Source organism: Oncorhynchus masou, unplaced genomic scaffold, assembly GCF_036934945.1.
Source record: "Oncorhynchus masou masou isolate Uvic2021 unplaced genomic scaffold, UVic_Omas_1.1 unplaced_scaffold_4252, whole genome shotgun sequence".
NCBI lineage: Eukaryota > Metazoa > Chordata > Actinopteri > Salmoniformes > Salmonidae > Oncorhynchus > Oncorhynchus masou.
This window is the reverse complement of record NW_027010648.1, coordinates 13,316-29,886: the sequence shown is the minus strand read 5'-3', so window position 1 is coordinate 29,886 and position 16,571 is coordinate 13,316. Positions and strand designations below refer to the sequence as shown.

At 46.8% G+C, this 16,571-nt stretch overlaps 1 protein-coding gene across 2 annotated transcripts; it reads left to right on the top strand.

Moving 5' to 3' along the window:
• Window positions 1-680: 680 nt before the first annotated feature.
• LOC135534978 (CUB and zona pellucida-like domain-containing protein 1) lies at window positions 681-9,572 on the top strand. 2 transcript variants are annotated; one of them, XM_064961742.1, is made up of 8 exons: window positions 683-920; window positions 3,584-3,727; window positions 4,697-4,755; window positions 5,201-5,391; window positions 5,802-6,202; window positions 6,537-6,636; window positions 7,255-7,453; window positions 7,815-9,572. In XM_064961742.1, exons 1-8 carry the CDS (start codon window positions 811-813, stop codon window positions 7,943-7,945), a joined length of 1,335 nt encoding a protein of 444 aa, XP_064817814.1. In that variant the 5' UTR covers window positions 683-810; the 3' UTR covers window positions 7,946-9,572. The 2 variants fall into 2 exon arrangements, with proteins under 2 accessions (XP_064817816.1, XP_064817814.1); XM_064961744.1 differs by lacking the exons at window positions 7,255-7,453; window positions 7,815-9,572 and adding an exon at window positions 6,727-6,807 and having other exon boundaries at window positions 681-920.
• The last annotated feature ends 6,999 nt before the right edge of the window (window positions 9,573-16,571 follow it).

Here is a 16,571-nt window from a genome sequence, read left to right as displayed (position 1 = left end):
CCACCCCCTGGCCCACTACAACCACCCCCTGGCCCAACGCTCTAACCACTAGGCTACCTGCCACCCCTGGCCCACTACCACCACCCCCTGGCCCACTACAACCACCCCCTGGCCCAACGCTCTAACCACTAGGCTACCTGCCACCCCCTGGCCCACTACCACCACCCCCTGGCCCACTACCACCACCCCCTGGCCCACTACAACCACCCACTGGCCCAACGCTCTAACCACTAGGCTACCTGCCACCCCCTGGCCCACTACAACCACCCCCTGGCCCACTACAACCACCCCCTGGCCCACTACCACCACCCCCTGGCCCACTACCACCACCCCCTGGCCCACTACAACCACCCCCTGGCCCAACGCTCTAACCACTAGGCTACCTGCCACCCCCTGGCCCAACGCTCTAACCACTAGGCTACCTGCCACCCCCTGGCCCAACGCTCTAACCACTAGGCTACCTGCCACCCCCTGGCCCACTACAACCACCCCCTGGCCCAACGCTCTAACCACTAGGCTACCTGCCACCCCCTGGCCCACTACCACCTCCCCTGGCCCACTACCACCACCCCCTGGCCCACTATACAACCACCCCTGGCCCAACACTCTAACCACTAGGCTACCTGCCACCCCTGGCCCAACGCTCTAACCACTAGGCTACCTGCCTCCCCTGGATGGAGGATTGGACATATTTATTCTATAAACAACATCAAACATGGCATTTATTTGTGAAGTATTGGCCTTTACTTGTGTACGTTTGTGTTCTTTTCCACTTCAGTGGACTCTAGTGTTCCGTCCTGCGATGAGGGTATGTACCTGCCCAGGTTCGTGCAGCCGACACCACACAACGGAGAACATCTCCACGCCGAGGTCAACAAAGAGCTGGAGTTCAGGGTCAAGGCCGAGGCTACACACTCAACGTAAGAGACATGATAGTCTATAATGCAGTATTGTACCCAGGATTATATTTCTAGTGCTTGAACTCCTGGTTGTAACAGGTCATCCTGGCTGTAACAGTCTGTCCTGGCTGTAACGGTCCGTCCTGGCTGTAACAGGTCATCCTGGCTGTAACAGTGCGTCCTGGCTGCAACAGGTCATCCTGGCTGTAACAGTTTAGTCCTGATTTTAACAATAGATCCTGGCTGTAACAGTCCGTCCTGGCTGTAACAGTCCGTCCTGGATGTAACAGTCCGTCCTGGCTGTAACAGGTCATCCTGGCTGTAACAGTCCGTCCTGGCTGCAACAGGTCATCCTGGCTGTAACGGTTTAGTCCTGATTTTAACAATAGCATCCTGGATGTAACAGTTTAGTCCTGATTTTAACAATAGATCCTGGCCGTAACAGTCTGTCCTGGCTGTAACGGTCCGTCCTGGCTGTAACAGGTCATCCTGGCTGTAACAGTGCGTCCTGGCTGCAACAGGTCATCCTGGCTGTAACAGTTTAGTCCTGATTTTAACAATAGATCCTGGCCGTAACAGTCTGTCCTGGCTGTAACGGTCCGTCCTGGCTGTAACAGGTCATCCTGGCTGTAACAGTGCGTCCTGGCTGCAACAGGTCATCCTGGCTGTAACGGTTTAGTCCTGATTTTAACAATAGATCCTGGCTGTAACAGTCTGTCCTGGCTGTAACAGTCCGTCCTGGCTGTAACAGGTCATCCTGGCTGTAACAGTCCGTCCTGGCTGCAACAATGCATCCTGGCTGTAACAGTCCGTCCTGGCTGTAACAGTCCGTCCTGGCTGTAACAGGTCGATCCTGGCTGTAATAGTCCAGTCCTGACTGTAACAATAGCATCCTGGCTGTTACAGTCCGTCCTGGCTGTAACAGTGCATCCTGGCTGTAACAGTGCATCTGGCTGTAACAATGAATCCTGGCTATAACAGTGCAGTCCTGGCTGTAACAATGCATCCTGGCTGTAACAGTGCATCCTGGCTATAACAGTGCATCCTGGCTATAACAGTGCATCCTGGCTGTAACAGTTTAGTCCTGATTTTAACAGCACATCCTGGCTGTAACAGTTTAGTCCTGATTTTAACAACACATCCTGGCTATATCTAAAAATGTTATCACCTGTAGTACTTTTTCAGCGATTACAAATATTTTCTTCTGCAATCAATTATTTTGCTTATGTCACCCTACTGTATAAATTCACCAAAAGTTCTAAGAAAACCAAAAGTTTTCCAATTAAGAGTATATTGTATTTTCTGTGAATGATCTGGATTGGTGTGGCTGTCTCTTTGCTAAGTGAGATGCTTGTGACGTCCAACTCTGATGTCACCCCACATAAATTGCAATTTAAAAACGGTTAAGGTAAAGGGTTAAGGTTAGGTAAAGTTTTTTTTAAATAAAAATATACATATATTTCACCTTTTATTTAACAAGGTAGGCGAGTTGAGAACAAGTTCTCAATTACAACTGCGACCTGGCCAAGATAAAGCAAAACAATGCAACACAAACAACACATGGAATAAACAAAACATGCAGTCAAAAACACAATAAAAAAGTCTATATACAGTGTGTGCAAATGAGGTAAGATAAGGGAGGTAAGGCAATAAATAGGCCATGGTGGTGAAGTAATTACAATATAGCAATTAAACACTGGAGTGATAGAGACTGGATTAATAGATGTGCAGAAGATGATTGTGCAAGTAGAGATACTGGGGTGCAAAGGGGCAAGAAATGAATATCCGTATGGGGATGAGGTAGTTTGGTGGGCTATTTACAGATGGGCTATGTAAAGGTGCAGTGATCTGTGAGCTGCTCTGACAGCTGGTGCTTAAAGTTAGTGAGGGAGATATGGGTCTTCAGCTTCAGTGATTTTTGCAATTCGTTCCAGTCATTGGCAGCAGAGAACTGGAAGGAAAGGCGGCCAAAGGAGGAATTGGCTTTGGGGGTGACCAGTGAAATATACCTGCTAGAGCGCGTGCTACGGGTGGGTGCTGCTATGGTGACCAGTGAGTTGAGATAAGGCGGGGCTTTACCTAGCAGAGACTTATAGATGACCTGGAGCCAGTGGGTTTGGCGACAAATATGAAACGAGGGCCAGCCAATGAGGGCATACAGGTCGCAGTGGTTGGCAGCATGAGTGAAGGATGCTTTGTTGCGAAATAGGAAGCTGATTATAGATTTCATTTTGGATTGGAGATGCTTTATGTGAGTCTGGAAGGACAGTTTACAGTCTAACCAGACACCTAGGTATTTGAAGATGTCCACATATTCTAAGTCAGAACCGTCCAGAGTAGTGATGCTGGACGGGTGGGCAGGTGCTGGTAGCGATCGGTTGAAGAGCATGCACTTAGTTTTACTTGCATTTAAGAGCAGTTGGAGGCCACCGAAGGAGAGTTGTATGGCGTTGAAGCTCATCTGGAGGTTAGTTAATACAGAGTCCAAAGAAGGTCCAGGAGTATACAGAATGGTATCGTCTGGGTAGAGGTGGATCAGAGAATCCTCAGCAGCAAGAGCGACATCATTGATGTGTACAGTAGTTTAAGTTAGGGGAGAGGTTAAGGTTAGGGTTCGGATTCAGGGTTGGGTCATCCAAGGATCCCACTTAGCATTTACCTTTTACGTTTTATCTCCTTTCTAGGATTAATGATGTCATTGTCAGTGGACCTCTGAACATCACCAATCACATGACTACCCAGGGGGAGTTTGTCATCCGGTGGACACCCATCCGGGACAATCTGGGGGAGTATTTCCCCATTTGCTTCATCACTGAGGGGCTTTCTGGGTAGGTCTTATGTTTTATAATGCTAGAAACATCACCAGAACTGCTCTTCTACTTCCTGTACGTTCTGCTACTTCCTGTATGTTCTACTACTTCCTGTATGTTCTGCTACTTCCTGTATGTTCTGTGACTTCCTGTACGTTCTGCTACTCCCTGTACGTTCTGCTACTTCCTGTGTGTTCTGCTACTTCCTGTATGTGCTGCTACTTCCTGTATATTCTGCTACTTCCTGTGTATTCTGCTACTTCCTGTGTGTTCTGCTACTTCCTGTATGTTCTTCTACTTCCTGTATGTTCTGCTACTTCCTGTGTGTTCTGCTACTTCCTGTATGTTCTGCTACTTCCTGTACGTTCTTCTACTTCCTGTATGTTCTGCTGCTTCCTGTGTGTTCTGCTACTTCCTGTACGTTATACTACTTCCGGTATGTTCTTTTACTTCCTGTATGTTCTGCTACTTCCTGTGTGTTCTGCTACTTCCTGTGTGTTCTGCTACTTCCTGTATGTTCTGCTACTTCCTGTGCGTTCTGCTACTTCCGGTATGTTCTGCTACTTCCTGTATGTTCTGCTACTTCTTGTATGTTCTTCTACTTCCTGTATGTTCTGCTACTTCCTGTGTGTTCTGCTACTTGCTGTATGTTCTGCTACTTCCTGTACATCCTGCTACTTCCTGTATGTTCTACTGCTTCCTGTATGTTCTGCTACTTCCTGTATGTTCTTTTACTTCCTGTATGTTCTGCTACTTCCTGTGTGTTCTGCTACTTCCTGTGTGTTCTGCTACTTCCTGTATGTTCTGCTACTTCCTGTGCGTTCTGCTACTTCCTGTGTGTTCTGCTACTTCCTGTATGTTGTGCTACTTCCCTCTGGAGTTTCCTCTTTTTATGATATTTAATTTCACATGAGCGAGAGAGACTAATAATACATGTAATGATAATATTGTGCCATTGTTCACCCTGATCTTCTCTAACACTTTCAGATCTAGTGTCTATCAATCTGAGATGAGGTGTGTTGTGGTGGAGGTCGGACGCAGAAAGGGTTTGTACATTCTTTCACTATCAATATGCTGTGGTGTGTGATTGGACAATATGCTCTGGTGTGTGATTGGACAATATGGTGTGGTGTGTGATTGGACTATGTGCTATGGTGTGTGATTGGACAATATGCTGTGGCGTGTGATTGGACAATATGCTGTGGCGTGTGATTGGACAATATGGTGTGGCGTGTGATTGGACAATATGGTGTGGCGTGTGATTGTATAATTGTGCACTTTGATAACAGATGAAGCTGTGTATACTGTATGATACATACTATACCTAGACAACACATCTGAAATCACCAAACATGAAGGAAAGATAAAAATGAAACTCGAAATGAGCCCAACCAACTCAAATCATGGGTCACAGTCGGATTGTTTTGATTAAGACATTTATGCAAAAGATAGATAAGAAATACAACAATAAGAAAATATCTCCCGTGACAGTCAAAGCCAAGGTGGTGTGTGACGAGACCAAGATGACGGTAGAAGTGGAGAAGTCCTCTGTTACTGAAATTCACGAGGACCACCTCCGCCTCAACGATCCCAGTAACTCTGCCTGCGACCTGCAACGCCTCTCTAACAGCACCCACATCATTGGAGTCATCCCCCTCAATGCCTGTGGCACTCAGATAGAGGTGAGGCCTCCGAGATGTCAATATTATAGTGGGATGACACATGTACAGTATTCCTCTTTGTGTGAGACCCATTCACTCCTGTGTGTCTGTCTGCGTTCTCTATATTGAACCTGGTTCGAGGGGATATTCACCCCAAGGCACCAGCTAGGCTGACAGATCTTGAATTGGTTTCCTCAGAGAGACGGTCAAGATGTAGTGTTTTGGTGAGGGGTGGATTTATGCTGCCTGTGGGAAGATCTTCCCTCAGAACAGTTTTGCATCAAAAGAGAAACCAACATGCTCACTCATAACCCCAAGAGGTTCACGGCAATATCAAAACTGAAACGATTGATCTTGGTGATGTGTGTAAAGTTCAGTGCCCACAAATGTAACTGTCTAGATGATTTTCCTCTCCATCTCTCTCAATCCAGGAAGACGACGACAACCTCATCTTCAAGAACCAAATCACCACCTTCGACAACCCCAACGACATCATCACCAGGCACCACCAGGTGGAGTTTCAGTTCTACTGCCAGTACGCCAAACGTGGCAACGTGTCCCTGGGCTTCACTGCACACAGGGACAGCATCACAGTGCTGGAGAAAGGCTTCGGCACGTTCACCTACCAGTTCGAGTTCTACCAGACCAGCCAGTTCGCCAACATGGTGGATCCCCGTGACTACCCGATAGACGTGGAGGTGAAGCAGATGATCTACATGGACATCGAGGCCGTGTCCACTGTGAACAACACTGAGCTCTTCGTGGAGTCCTGCAGAGCGGCGCCGTACGACAACCCCGACTACCATCCCACCTACCCCATCATAGAAAACGGGTGAGACTGAGCACACAGATTCAGATCAGCTTTATTAGCATGAGTAGCAAGGCTCCTGTTGGTAAAGCAAAGTGAGATAAATACATCACCAATAACATTCAAAATGATAATAATAGTAATGGTGATTAGAGCAAGGAAACACACACACACATATATATTAAAATATAAACACTGAGGCATTCATCAACCTCAGGGTGGACACTTGTCAGTACTGTGAGATGATAATAGATGCTGGGGAATATTCCAGACTAAAAGATTGTTATACTGCACTTACTGTATGTACTTTACATATTTACTGTACTCTGGGTTTTACCTGTGTGTTTTTTTTTACCAGGTGCATTGTGGACGAGACGGTTCAAATCTTCTCACCGCGTCACCAGAGGCATTTCCAGTTCGGAATGGAAGCTTTCAAATTCATCGGAATGCATGACCAGGTAAATGGGGGCAGATTGCTGCATCATTCAAGGATCACATCAAGGGTTATATCCTCTCAGTTCAGTGACCTTTAAACTCTCTGACTATAGGTGTACATCAGCTGTTCAGTGACCTTTGAACCCTCTGGCTATAGGTGTACATCAGCTGTTCAGTGACCTTTGAACCCTCTGGCTATAGGTGTACATTAGCTGTTCAGTGACCTTTGAACCCTCTGGCTATAGGTGTACATCAGCTGTTCAGTGACCTTTGAACCCTCTGGCTATAGATGTACATCAGCTGTTCAGTGACCTTTGAACCCTCTGGCTATAGGTGTACATCAGCTGTTCAGTGACCTTTGAACCCTCTGGCTATAGGTGTACATCAGCTGTTCAGTGACCTTTGAACCCTCTGGCTATAGGTGTACATCAGCTGTTCAGTGACCTTTGAACCCTCTGGCTATAGGTGTACATCAGCTGTTCAGTGACCTTTGAACCCTCTGGCTATAGGTGTACATCAGCTGTTCAGTGACCTTTGAACCCTCTGGCTATAGGTGTACATCAGCTGTTCAGTGACCTTTGAACCCTCTGGCTATAGGTGTACATCAGCTGTTCAGTGACCTTTGAACCCTCTGGCTATAGGTGTACATCAGCTGTTCAGTGATCCTGTGTGAGGCTGGGAACCCCAACACCCGGTGTGCCCAGGGCTGCGTCAACTCCACCTCCCCCCAGCCTGCTGGTCACCACCACCACCACCGCAAGAGAGAGGCCGCCATGCAAACGGCCAAACGCCACATCTCCCAGGGTCCTTTGCGCCTGAGAAAGAGTTCAGAGAGCTCAGGTAAGCTAACCCTGAGGGAAATGGCTGTGGCTTTAGATGAGCGACAAATCAAATGTTATACTTTGTGTTGTTGACGATACAGTATATTATCAATGGTCCTCTGTAGCTCAGTTGGTATGCCAGGGTTGTGGGTTCATATCCCACAAGGGACCATTAAGAAAAAAATCCATGAGGATGAACCACTAGTGTAAGTTGCTCTGGTTAAGAGAGAGTCTGCTAAATGACTACTCATTTAGGAAGGACCTCGACAGTGGAATTTTTCAACAGGAAATAACATCTCTGCATAAACAGGTGTTTTTCTGTTTCACAAAGAGTGTCTGTGTTAAAAAAAATGTGTTTGTGTGTTTTCTTGTCTTTCCAGTGACCAACGTGAACATGGGGTTGATGGTTGGATGTATCGTAGCAGCCGTTGCCATGCTGTGCGGAGTGATGCTCTACAAGTCCAAAACATCAGGCGTTAAATACCAGCCCCTGACAACATTTGAGACTTAGTCCCATGGCAGCCATCCTTTCACATATAGTCTGCATTATAGAAAGAAGGATGGTGGGAAATATTGAACATTTGAAAAGTGGTCTCTGACTTTAACGATGAAATGTCTCTTGAGATCAATACAAGAATACGCATTAATCCGTAAACGTACTTAGCGATGACTCCGATTATAACAATGTGTCTTGGCTGACCAGGTAAAAAGTTCTTAATAGCCACTCGAGCACCAGTAGGATTGCAGGTGTTCATATATCACAGGAAGCTGCTGAGGGGAGCACAGCTTATAATGTCTGGAATGGAGAGAATTGAGTGAATGGTATTTGATTCCACTCTACTCGTTTCACTCCAGCCATTACCATGGTCCCGTGATCCCCAATTAAGGTGCCACCAACCTCCAGTTGAGCAGGAGTCCATGCGTATAGGACAGGCTACAGTAAATATATATATATAAATTTACTGTAGCCTGTCCTATACGCATTTGACCCATATAGTGCCCTCTAGTGTACAAATTAAATGTTATATACAAAGACAGAACAGCTAAAAACCACACAACATCTGTTTGGCCCAAATGAGGTTTGGCCCAAATGTCTCCTACAATTTGTTTGACCAGTTTAACTCCTGCTTCTTCTTACTGTCTGTATTGTGAATTGAATAACATTCTGCATGATCCAACATGGCTGCCCTGTTACATGTGGCCATCAGTGGAGCAGAAGTGTTTTTATTAATGTCCTGCATGAGCCAACATGGCTGCGCTGTTACATGTGGTCATCAGTGGAGCAGGATTCCTTTGATTAACATCCTGCATGAGCCAACATGGCTGCCCTGTTACATGTGGCCATCAGTGGAGCAGAAGTGTTTTTATTAATGTCCTGCATGATCCAACATGGCTGCCCTGTTACATGTGGTCATCAGTGGAGCAGAAGTGTTTTTATTAATGTCCTGCATGAGCCAACATGGCTGCCCTGTTACATGTGGTCATCAGTGGAGCAGAAGTGCTTTTATTAATGTCCTGCATGAGCCAACATGGCTGCCCTGTTACATGTGGTCATCAGGGGAGCAGAAGTGTTTTGATTAACATCCTGCATGAGCCAACATGGCTGCCCTGTTACATGTGGCCATCAGTGGAGCAGAAGTGCTTTTATTAATGTCCTGCATGAGCCAACATGGCTGCCCTGTTACATGTGGCCATCAGTGGAGCAGAAGTGTTTTTATTAATGTCCTGCATGATCCAACATGGCTGCCCTGTTACATGTGGTCATCAGTGGAGCAGAAGTGTTTTTATTAATGTCCTGCATGAGCCAACATGGCTGCCCTGTTACATGTGGTCATCAGTGGAGCAGAAGTGCTTTTATTAATGTCCTGCATGAGCCAACATGGCTGCCCTGTTACATGTGGTCATCAGTGGAGCAGAAGTGCTTTGATTAACATCCTGCATGAGCCAACATGGCTGCCCTGTTACATGTGGTCATCAGTGGAGCAGGAGTGCTTTGATTAACATCCTGCATGAGCCAACATGGCTGCCCTGTTACATGTGGCCATCAGTGGAGCAGGAGTCCTTTGATTCACATTCTGCTTAGGAAATGTAGACCTATAGGCCAAATGCAAATAAATGATTTATAGATGTTTTTTAAATGAGTGAATTCCTTGTTGTTTACACAATTCATCTTGTTTAATCCATGTTCACTGGAGTAAAACTCACCTCTAAATAAGTTGACATCAGTGGATGTTTCTGAGGGGAGGACGGCGCATAATAATGTCTGGAACGGAGCGAATGGAATGGCATTAAACGCAGGGAAACCATGGAAACCACGTGTTTGATGTATTTGACACCATTCCATCCTTTTCCTCTCCAGACATTATCAATTACTTGTCCTCCCCGATTAAAGTGCAACCAACCTCTTTGGTTGACACAGTTCAGTGATGAATACAAGTGGGTCATTCTTGGGCTGGGGTAATATTTCAGTCCCTTTGACTTTTTATATTATATTTCAAGTATTGGGTCACCGAAATGAAACGTTAACAGATTTTGTATAAACATTGAAATGTCCAGTATAATGAATTGAAATAAATATAGTATTAATTTAAACCTTATTATTAAAAAAAATTGTATTTTTTAACTGACACTAAGAATTGTGTCATGTCCCCCAGGCGTTTGACATCATTTTTATTTGGGAAATTAATATGAAAATGTGCACATAATTAACAACTTCTTCCATTAATGTAAACAGATGTGTGTTGTTTTGTTGAGGATGTATTTTTATCAAATAAATACATGATTATTGATTAAAATGACACAATTTGACCTCTGTCCCTCAGTCTATACTCAACCCCGTCACACCAACCAAACTCTGCTAATAAAAATGCTCAGTCCACCCTTTATGTGCCATCATTAACAGGAAGTGACATCATTTAACAATTTCCATCTTCATTGTACAGAAACAGGCAAGTAATCACATTGTTTTATATCTGTATTTTGTTGTTTTTTAAAGTCAGGTAGGGATGGTGGAGCTGACCAACTCAACCCCGTTACATGAAATAAAGATGGAAAACTAGTACTTTTCAAAATGATACTTTAACCCATAAAAAATATACAATCGATTCATTTCATGCACACCATGTGGTCTCCTGTCCTTCACCACATGAGAAGCCGAGGCCATTTTGAGCCAAAAACATCCGCCCGTCACGCGACATCTGGAGAGGCAATGCCTTTGCACCTTTGAAAGGAAGCACACGAACCGGCACGCCGATGCATTCCAGAGAAAGGTCAGGTCATTATGTTTGGGAGATGATGTGAGCCGGATCACAACTGGGAGGAAACAAACGATCACTGTGCAGGAAGTCAAGATGCAGAAAAGGTTCCTGGAGGACACCATGAAAAACCTGCACAGAATATTTTTTTATCAGAGAACGCTGAGAATCTCTCTTATGCTCTGTTTTGTCACCTGAGACCTTATTGGGCTGTTCACCCTTCCATGTCTGACTGAGACCAATTCTTATTTATGTAAAAGCTCCATGACAATCTGATGTGTGGCTGAGGAGCTGAATCTCCTGGAGGTAATTGAGACCTCAAATCTGAAGAGCTTGACAGAGATGTTATCCTGCAAATCCTCTGGCAAGAAGTGCATGTACAGGAAGTGTGCTTTGTGCAGACAAACGTCTGTCCGCCTCTCCAGGTAAATGTGATGGTATGGCAAAAGTTTCCTTTCTCCAATGGGTCACAGAAGACAAGGCTATTGAAAAGAAAGCTCCTCATTTAGGATCCCTGTCAAGAACACTGTTGAGAGCACCCAGCAGAACCTTACCGAGTTGCTCCACAACTACATTCACAAGTTTAAGTAAACACCTGTTCAACATTAAGCAGCAATACACCTGCTGCCGTGAGCTCAGGAAAAACATGGCAACGGAGGAGACCTTGATCCATGTGGACTTTTCAGACAACTATGTCTGCAGATACACATGGGAGATCCTGTTGCCTTTGGGGCTCCACACCTGCAGCCCTCTCTACATACCGGGGTACTTACTGTATGTTGACCAACAGAAGCCGATACACTTCACAACCATCTCCCCCTCTAGGCACAAAGGCCTCCTATATGGAAACACCTCCATCCAGTGCTGGACTCCCTTCAGGACACACATCCACAAGTTTCTGTACTGCGTGTTTTTTACTGATGGTTCTGGCACGCAGTATAAGCAGAGAGGCAACTTCCTGCTTTTCACAACAATAATTACACAGACGGGGATTCAAAGCTGGTACGTGGAATTTTGAGTCAAGCCATTGAAAAGGGGCTCCTGATGGTGTGGGAGGAACGGTGAAGAGAACGGCGGACAGGCTGGTGGCTGAGGGCCGTGATATCAGATGCACAGGAGCTTGACAAAGCCCTCCGTGAGACAAACACGTCAGTGAAGCTGTTCTCTGTGAAGAGGGCCGATGTTGAACGTGCGATGGAGATGATGCCAAAGCAACAATAAAAGCGATGTCCACCACCATGAGAATATCAGCCCTGATAAAAGCGATGCCCTCCACCATGAGAATATCAGCCCTGATAAAAGCGATGCCCTCCACTATGAGAACATCAGCAACGATAGCGATGCCCTCCACCATGAGAATATCAGCCTTGCTCCTGGTGAGCTGATGTCTCGTGATGTCGGCTGTCGCCGTTCAACAAGAAGGAGCTAAACTGTACATGTTTTAACACACAGAGCTTCAGGTTCAGGCAGGAGGTCCTGTGCTCCAGAACAGCCAATGAGGAAAATCCACAAGCTGTGGACGAAATCCAGTGGGTAAATCCAGGTCTTCTTGGTCAGTGGTGTAGTGGAATATGATCATCTTCATCCAGGCATCATCCTCGACACGGATGAAATGAGGTACAAGTGAATTATATGCATCGTTTAGGACCAAACAGATATTTTTCTGGCCTTCTCAAGACGACATCCACTGGTCTCAGTTTGTGGAAGTCCTTGAGATGATTCCACACCCCCACAGTGTGTGACAACCCACCATGTAGAGGTTGAGAGAGTGAGATGATTGGCCTCAGGAAGAAAACCAATGAATGAATGAATGAAGGGTCGTCATGCCGACACGGGTGCTGTAGTTCCAGCTGTTCTAACATTCTAAATGCCCTTGGAAAATGTTCCTCCAGTTTGATGACACGCTGAGCCTTTCTGATGAAACCTGTTGAATGTTATTACCCTAATGCCTGATGTGTTTTTATTTGTTTCGATATTTACTGCAGTTTGGATAATAAAACCCAGATTATTCTAAATATATCTAATGTCCTTATTACATGGTTGCGTACAATGAAATGTAATGTTTTGGGGTAAATCTTGGAGGGATTTAAACTAGTTTATATGGAAACCGATGTGTCTCTTCAACCCTGTTAGAGTATTCAACCCTGTCACGCTAGTCTCAACCCTGTCACGCTAGTCTCAACCCTGTCACGCTAGTCTCAACCCTGTCACGCTAGTCTCAACCCTGTCACGCTAGTCTCAACCCTGTCACCCTAGTCTCAACCCTGTCACGCTAGTCTCAACCCTGTCACGCTAGTCTCAACCCCGTAACAGTATTCAACCCTGTCACGCTAGTCTCAACCCTGTCACGCTAGTCTCTAGTTCCATTGCTTAGTCTCCAACCCCGCAACAGCATTTAACCCTGTCACGCTAGTCCCCCCCAACCCGTTACAGTATTCAACCTCAAGTCACCCTAGTCTCAACCCTGTCACGCTAGTCTCAACCCTGTTACAGTAAGTCTAACCCTGTCAAGCTAGTCTCAACCCCGTAACAGTATTTAACCCTGTCACGCTAGTCTCAACCTGCTACAGCATTCAACCCTGTCACCCTAGTCTCAACCCCTGTTACAGTATTCAACCCTGTCACCCTAGTCTCAACCCTGTCACCCTAGTCTCAACCCCGTTACAGTAATCAACCCCTGTCACGCTAGTCTCAACCCCGTAACAGTAGTCTCAACCCTGTCACACCTAGTCTCAACCCTGTCACCCTAGTCTCAACCCTGTCACGCTAGTCTCAACCCTGTCACGCTAGTCTCAACCCTGGGTCAAATTCTAGTCTCAACCTGTCAGCCTATTCAACCCTGTCACGCTAGTCTCAACCCTGTAACAGTATTCAACCCTGTCACGCTAGTCTCAACCCTGTCACGTATTCAACCCTGTCAAGCTAGTCTCAACCCCGTAACAGTATTTAACCCTGTCACTAGTCTCAACCCTGTTACAGTATTCAACCCTGTCACACTAGTCTCAACACTGTCACGCTAGTCTCAACCCTGTTACAGTATTCAAACCTCTGTCAAGCTAGTCTCAACCCCGTAACAGTATTTAACCCTGTCACGCTAGTCTCAACCCTGTTACAGTATTCAACCCTGTCACCCTAGTCTCAACCCTGTTACAGCATTCAACCCTGTCACGCTAGTCTCAACCCTGTTGCAGTATTCAACCGTGTCAAGCTAGTCTCAGTATTCAACCCTGTCAAGCTAGTCTCAACCCTGTTACAGTACTCAACCCTGTCACCCTAGTCTCAACCCTGTCACGCTAGTCTCAACCCCGTCATGCTAGTCTCAACCCCGTCACAGTCTCAACCCTGTCACCCTAGTCTCAACCCCGTCACGCTAGTCTCAACCCTGTCACGCCTAGTTTCAACCCCATTACAGTATTCAACCCCTGTCACCCTAGTCTCAAACCCGTTGCAGTATTCAACCTGGCACCCTAGTCTCAACCCCGTTACAGTATTCAACCCTGTCACCCTAGTCTCAACCCCCGTCAACAGTATTCAACCCTGTCACGCTAGTCTCAACCCCGTGTCACCCTAGTCTCAACCCCGTCACAGTATTCAACCCTGTCACCCTAGTCTCAACCCTGTAACAGTATTCAACCCCCGCTTCTCAACCCCGTTACAGTATTCAACCCCGTCACCCTAGTCTCAACCCCGCCACAGCATTCAACCCCGTCACGCCTAGTCTCAACCCCGTTACAGTATTCAACCCTGTCACCCTAGTCTCAACCCTGTCACGCTAGTCTCAACCCTGTCATGTAGTCTCAACTCTGTTACTGTATTCAACCCCGTCACCCTAGTCTCAACCCTGTCACCCTAGTCTCAACTCACGCTGTTTCAACTTACAGTATTCAACCCTGTCACCCTAGTCTCAACCCAACCCTGTCACCCTAGTCTCAACCCTATCACACTAGTCTCAACCCATCACCCTAGTCTCAACCCTGTCACCCTAGTCTCAACCCCATTACAGTATTCAACCCTGTCACCCTAGTCTCAACCCCATTACACTATTCAACCCTGTCACCCTAGTCTCAACCCCGTTGCAGTATTCAACCCCATCACCCTAGTCTCAACCCCGTCACCCTAGTCTCAACCCCTGTCACCCTAGTCTCAAGTATTCAACCCTGTCACCCTAGTCTCAACCCTGTCACCCTAGTCTCAACCCTGTCACTACTGTATTCAACCCTGTCACCCTAGTCTCAACCCTGTCACAGTATTCAACCCTGTCACCCTAGTCTCAACCCCACCCCAGTCGTCACCCTAGTCTCAACCCCGTCTCACAGTATTCAACCCCTGTCACCCTAGTCTCAACCCTGTTACAGTATTCAACCCTGCACCCTAGTCTCAACCCTGTCACGCTAGTCTCAACCCTGTTACAGTATCAACCCTGTCACCCTAGTCTCAACCCCGTTACAGTATTCAACCCTGTCACCCTAGTCTCAACCCTGTCACGCTAGTCTCAACCCTTCAACCCCGTCACCCTAGTCTCAACCCTGTCACCCTAGTCTCAACTCCTGTTACAGTATTCAACCCTGTCACCCTAGTCTCAACCCCGTCACAGTAGTCTCAACCCCGTCACGCTAGTCTCAACCCCGTTACAGTATTCAACCCTGTCACCCTAGTCTCAACCCCTGTCACAGTAGTCTCAACCCTGTCACGCTAGTCTCAACCCCGTTACAGTATTCAACCCTGTCACCCTAGTCTCAACCCTGTTGCACAACCCTGCTAGTCTCAACCCTGTCACAGTATTCAACCCTGTCACCCTAGTCTCAACCCCTGTTATTCAACCCCGCAGTATTCAACCCTGTCACCCTAGTCTCAACCCCGTACAGTATTCAACCCTGTCACCCTAGTCTCAACCCCGTCAGTAGTCTCAACCCTGTCATGCTAGTCTCAACCCCTGCTTGCAGTATTCACGTCACCCTAGTCTCAACCCCGTTACAGTAGTTCAACCCTGTCACGCTAGTCTCAACCCCCATTACAGTATTCAACCCCCGTCACCCTAGTCTCAACCCCGTTGCAGTATTCAACCCTGTCACCCTAGTCTCAACCCCGTACACAACCCTGTCACGCTAGTTTCAACCCTGTCACGCTAGTCTCAACCCCATTACAGTATTCAACCCCTGTCACCCTAGTCTCAACCCCATCACGCTAGTCTCAACCCTGTCATGCTAGTCTCAACCCTGTTACAGTAGTCTCAACCCCATCACCCTAGTCTCAACCCCATTACAGTATTCAACCCTCAGTCTCAACCCCGTTACACTATTCAACCCTCACGCTAGTCTCACGCTAGTCTCAACCCCGTAACAGTATTCAACCCTGTCACCCTAGTCTCAACCCTGTCACGCTAGTCTCAACCCCGTAGTAACACCCTAGTCTCAACCCCATCACGCTAGTCTCAACCCCGTAACACCCTAGTCTCAACCCTGTCACGCTAGTCTCAACCCTGTAACAGTATTCAACCCTGGCACCCTAGTCTCAACCCTAGTATTCAACCCTGTCACGCTAGTCTCAACCCCATAATAATATTCAACCCTGTCACCTAGTCTCAACCCCGTCACAGCTAGTCTCAACCCTGTCACCCTAGTCTCAACCCTGTCACGCTAGTCTCAACCCCATTACACCCTATTCAACCCTGTCACCCTAGTCTCAACCCCATCGTTACGCTAGTCTCACCCCATTACAGTATTCAAACCTGTCACCCTAGTCTCAACCCCATTACACTATTCAACCCTAGTCTCAACCCCGTCACGCTAGTCTCAACCCTGTTACAGTATTCAACCCTGTCACCCTAGTCTCAACCCCGTCACAGCCTAGTCTCAACCCTGTCATACTAGTCTCAACCCCGTT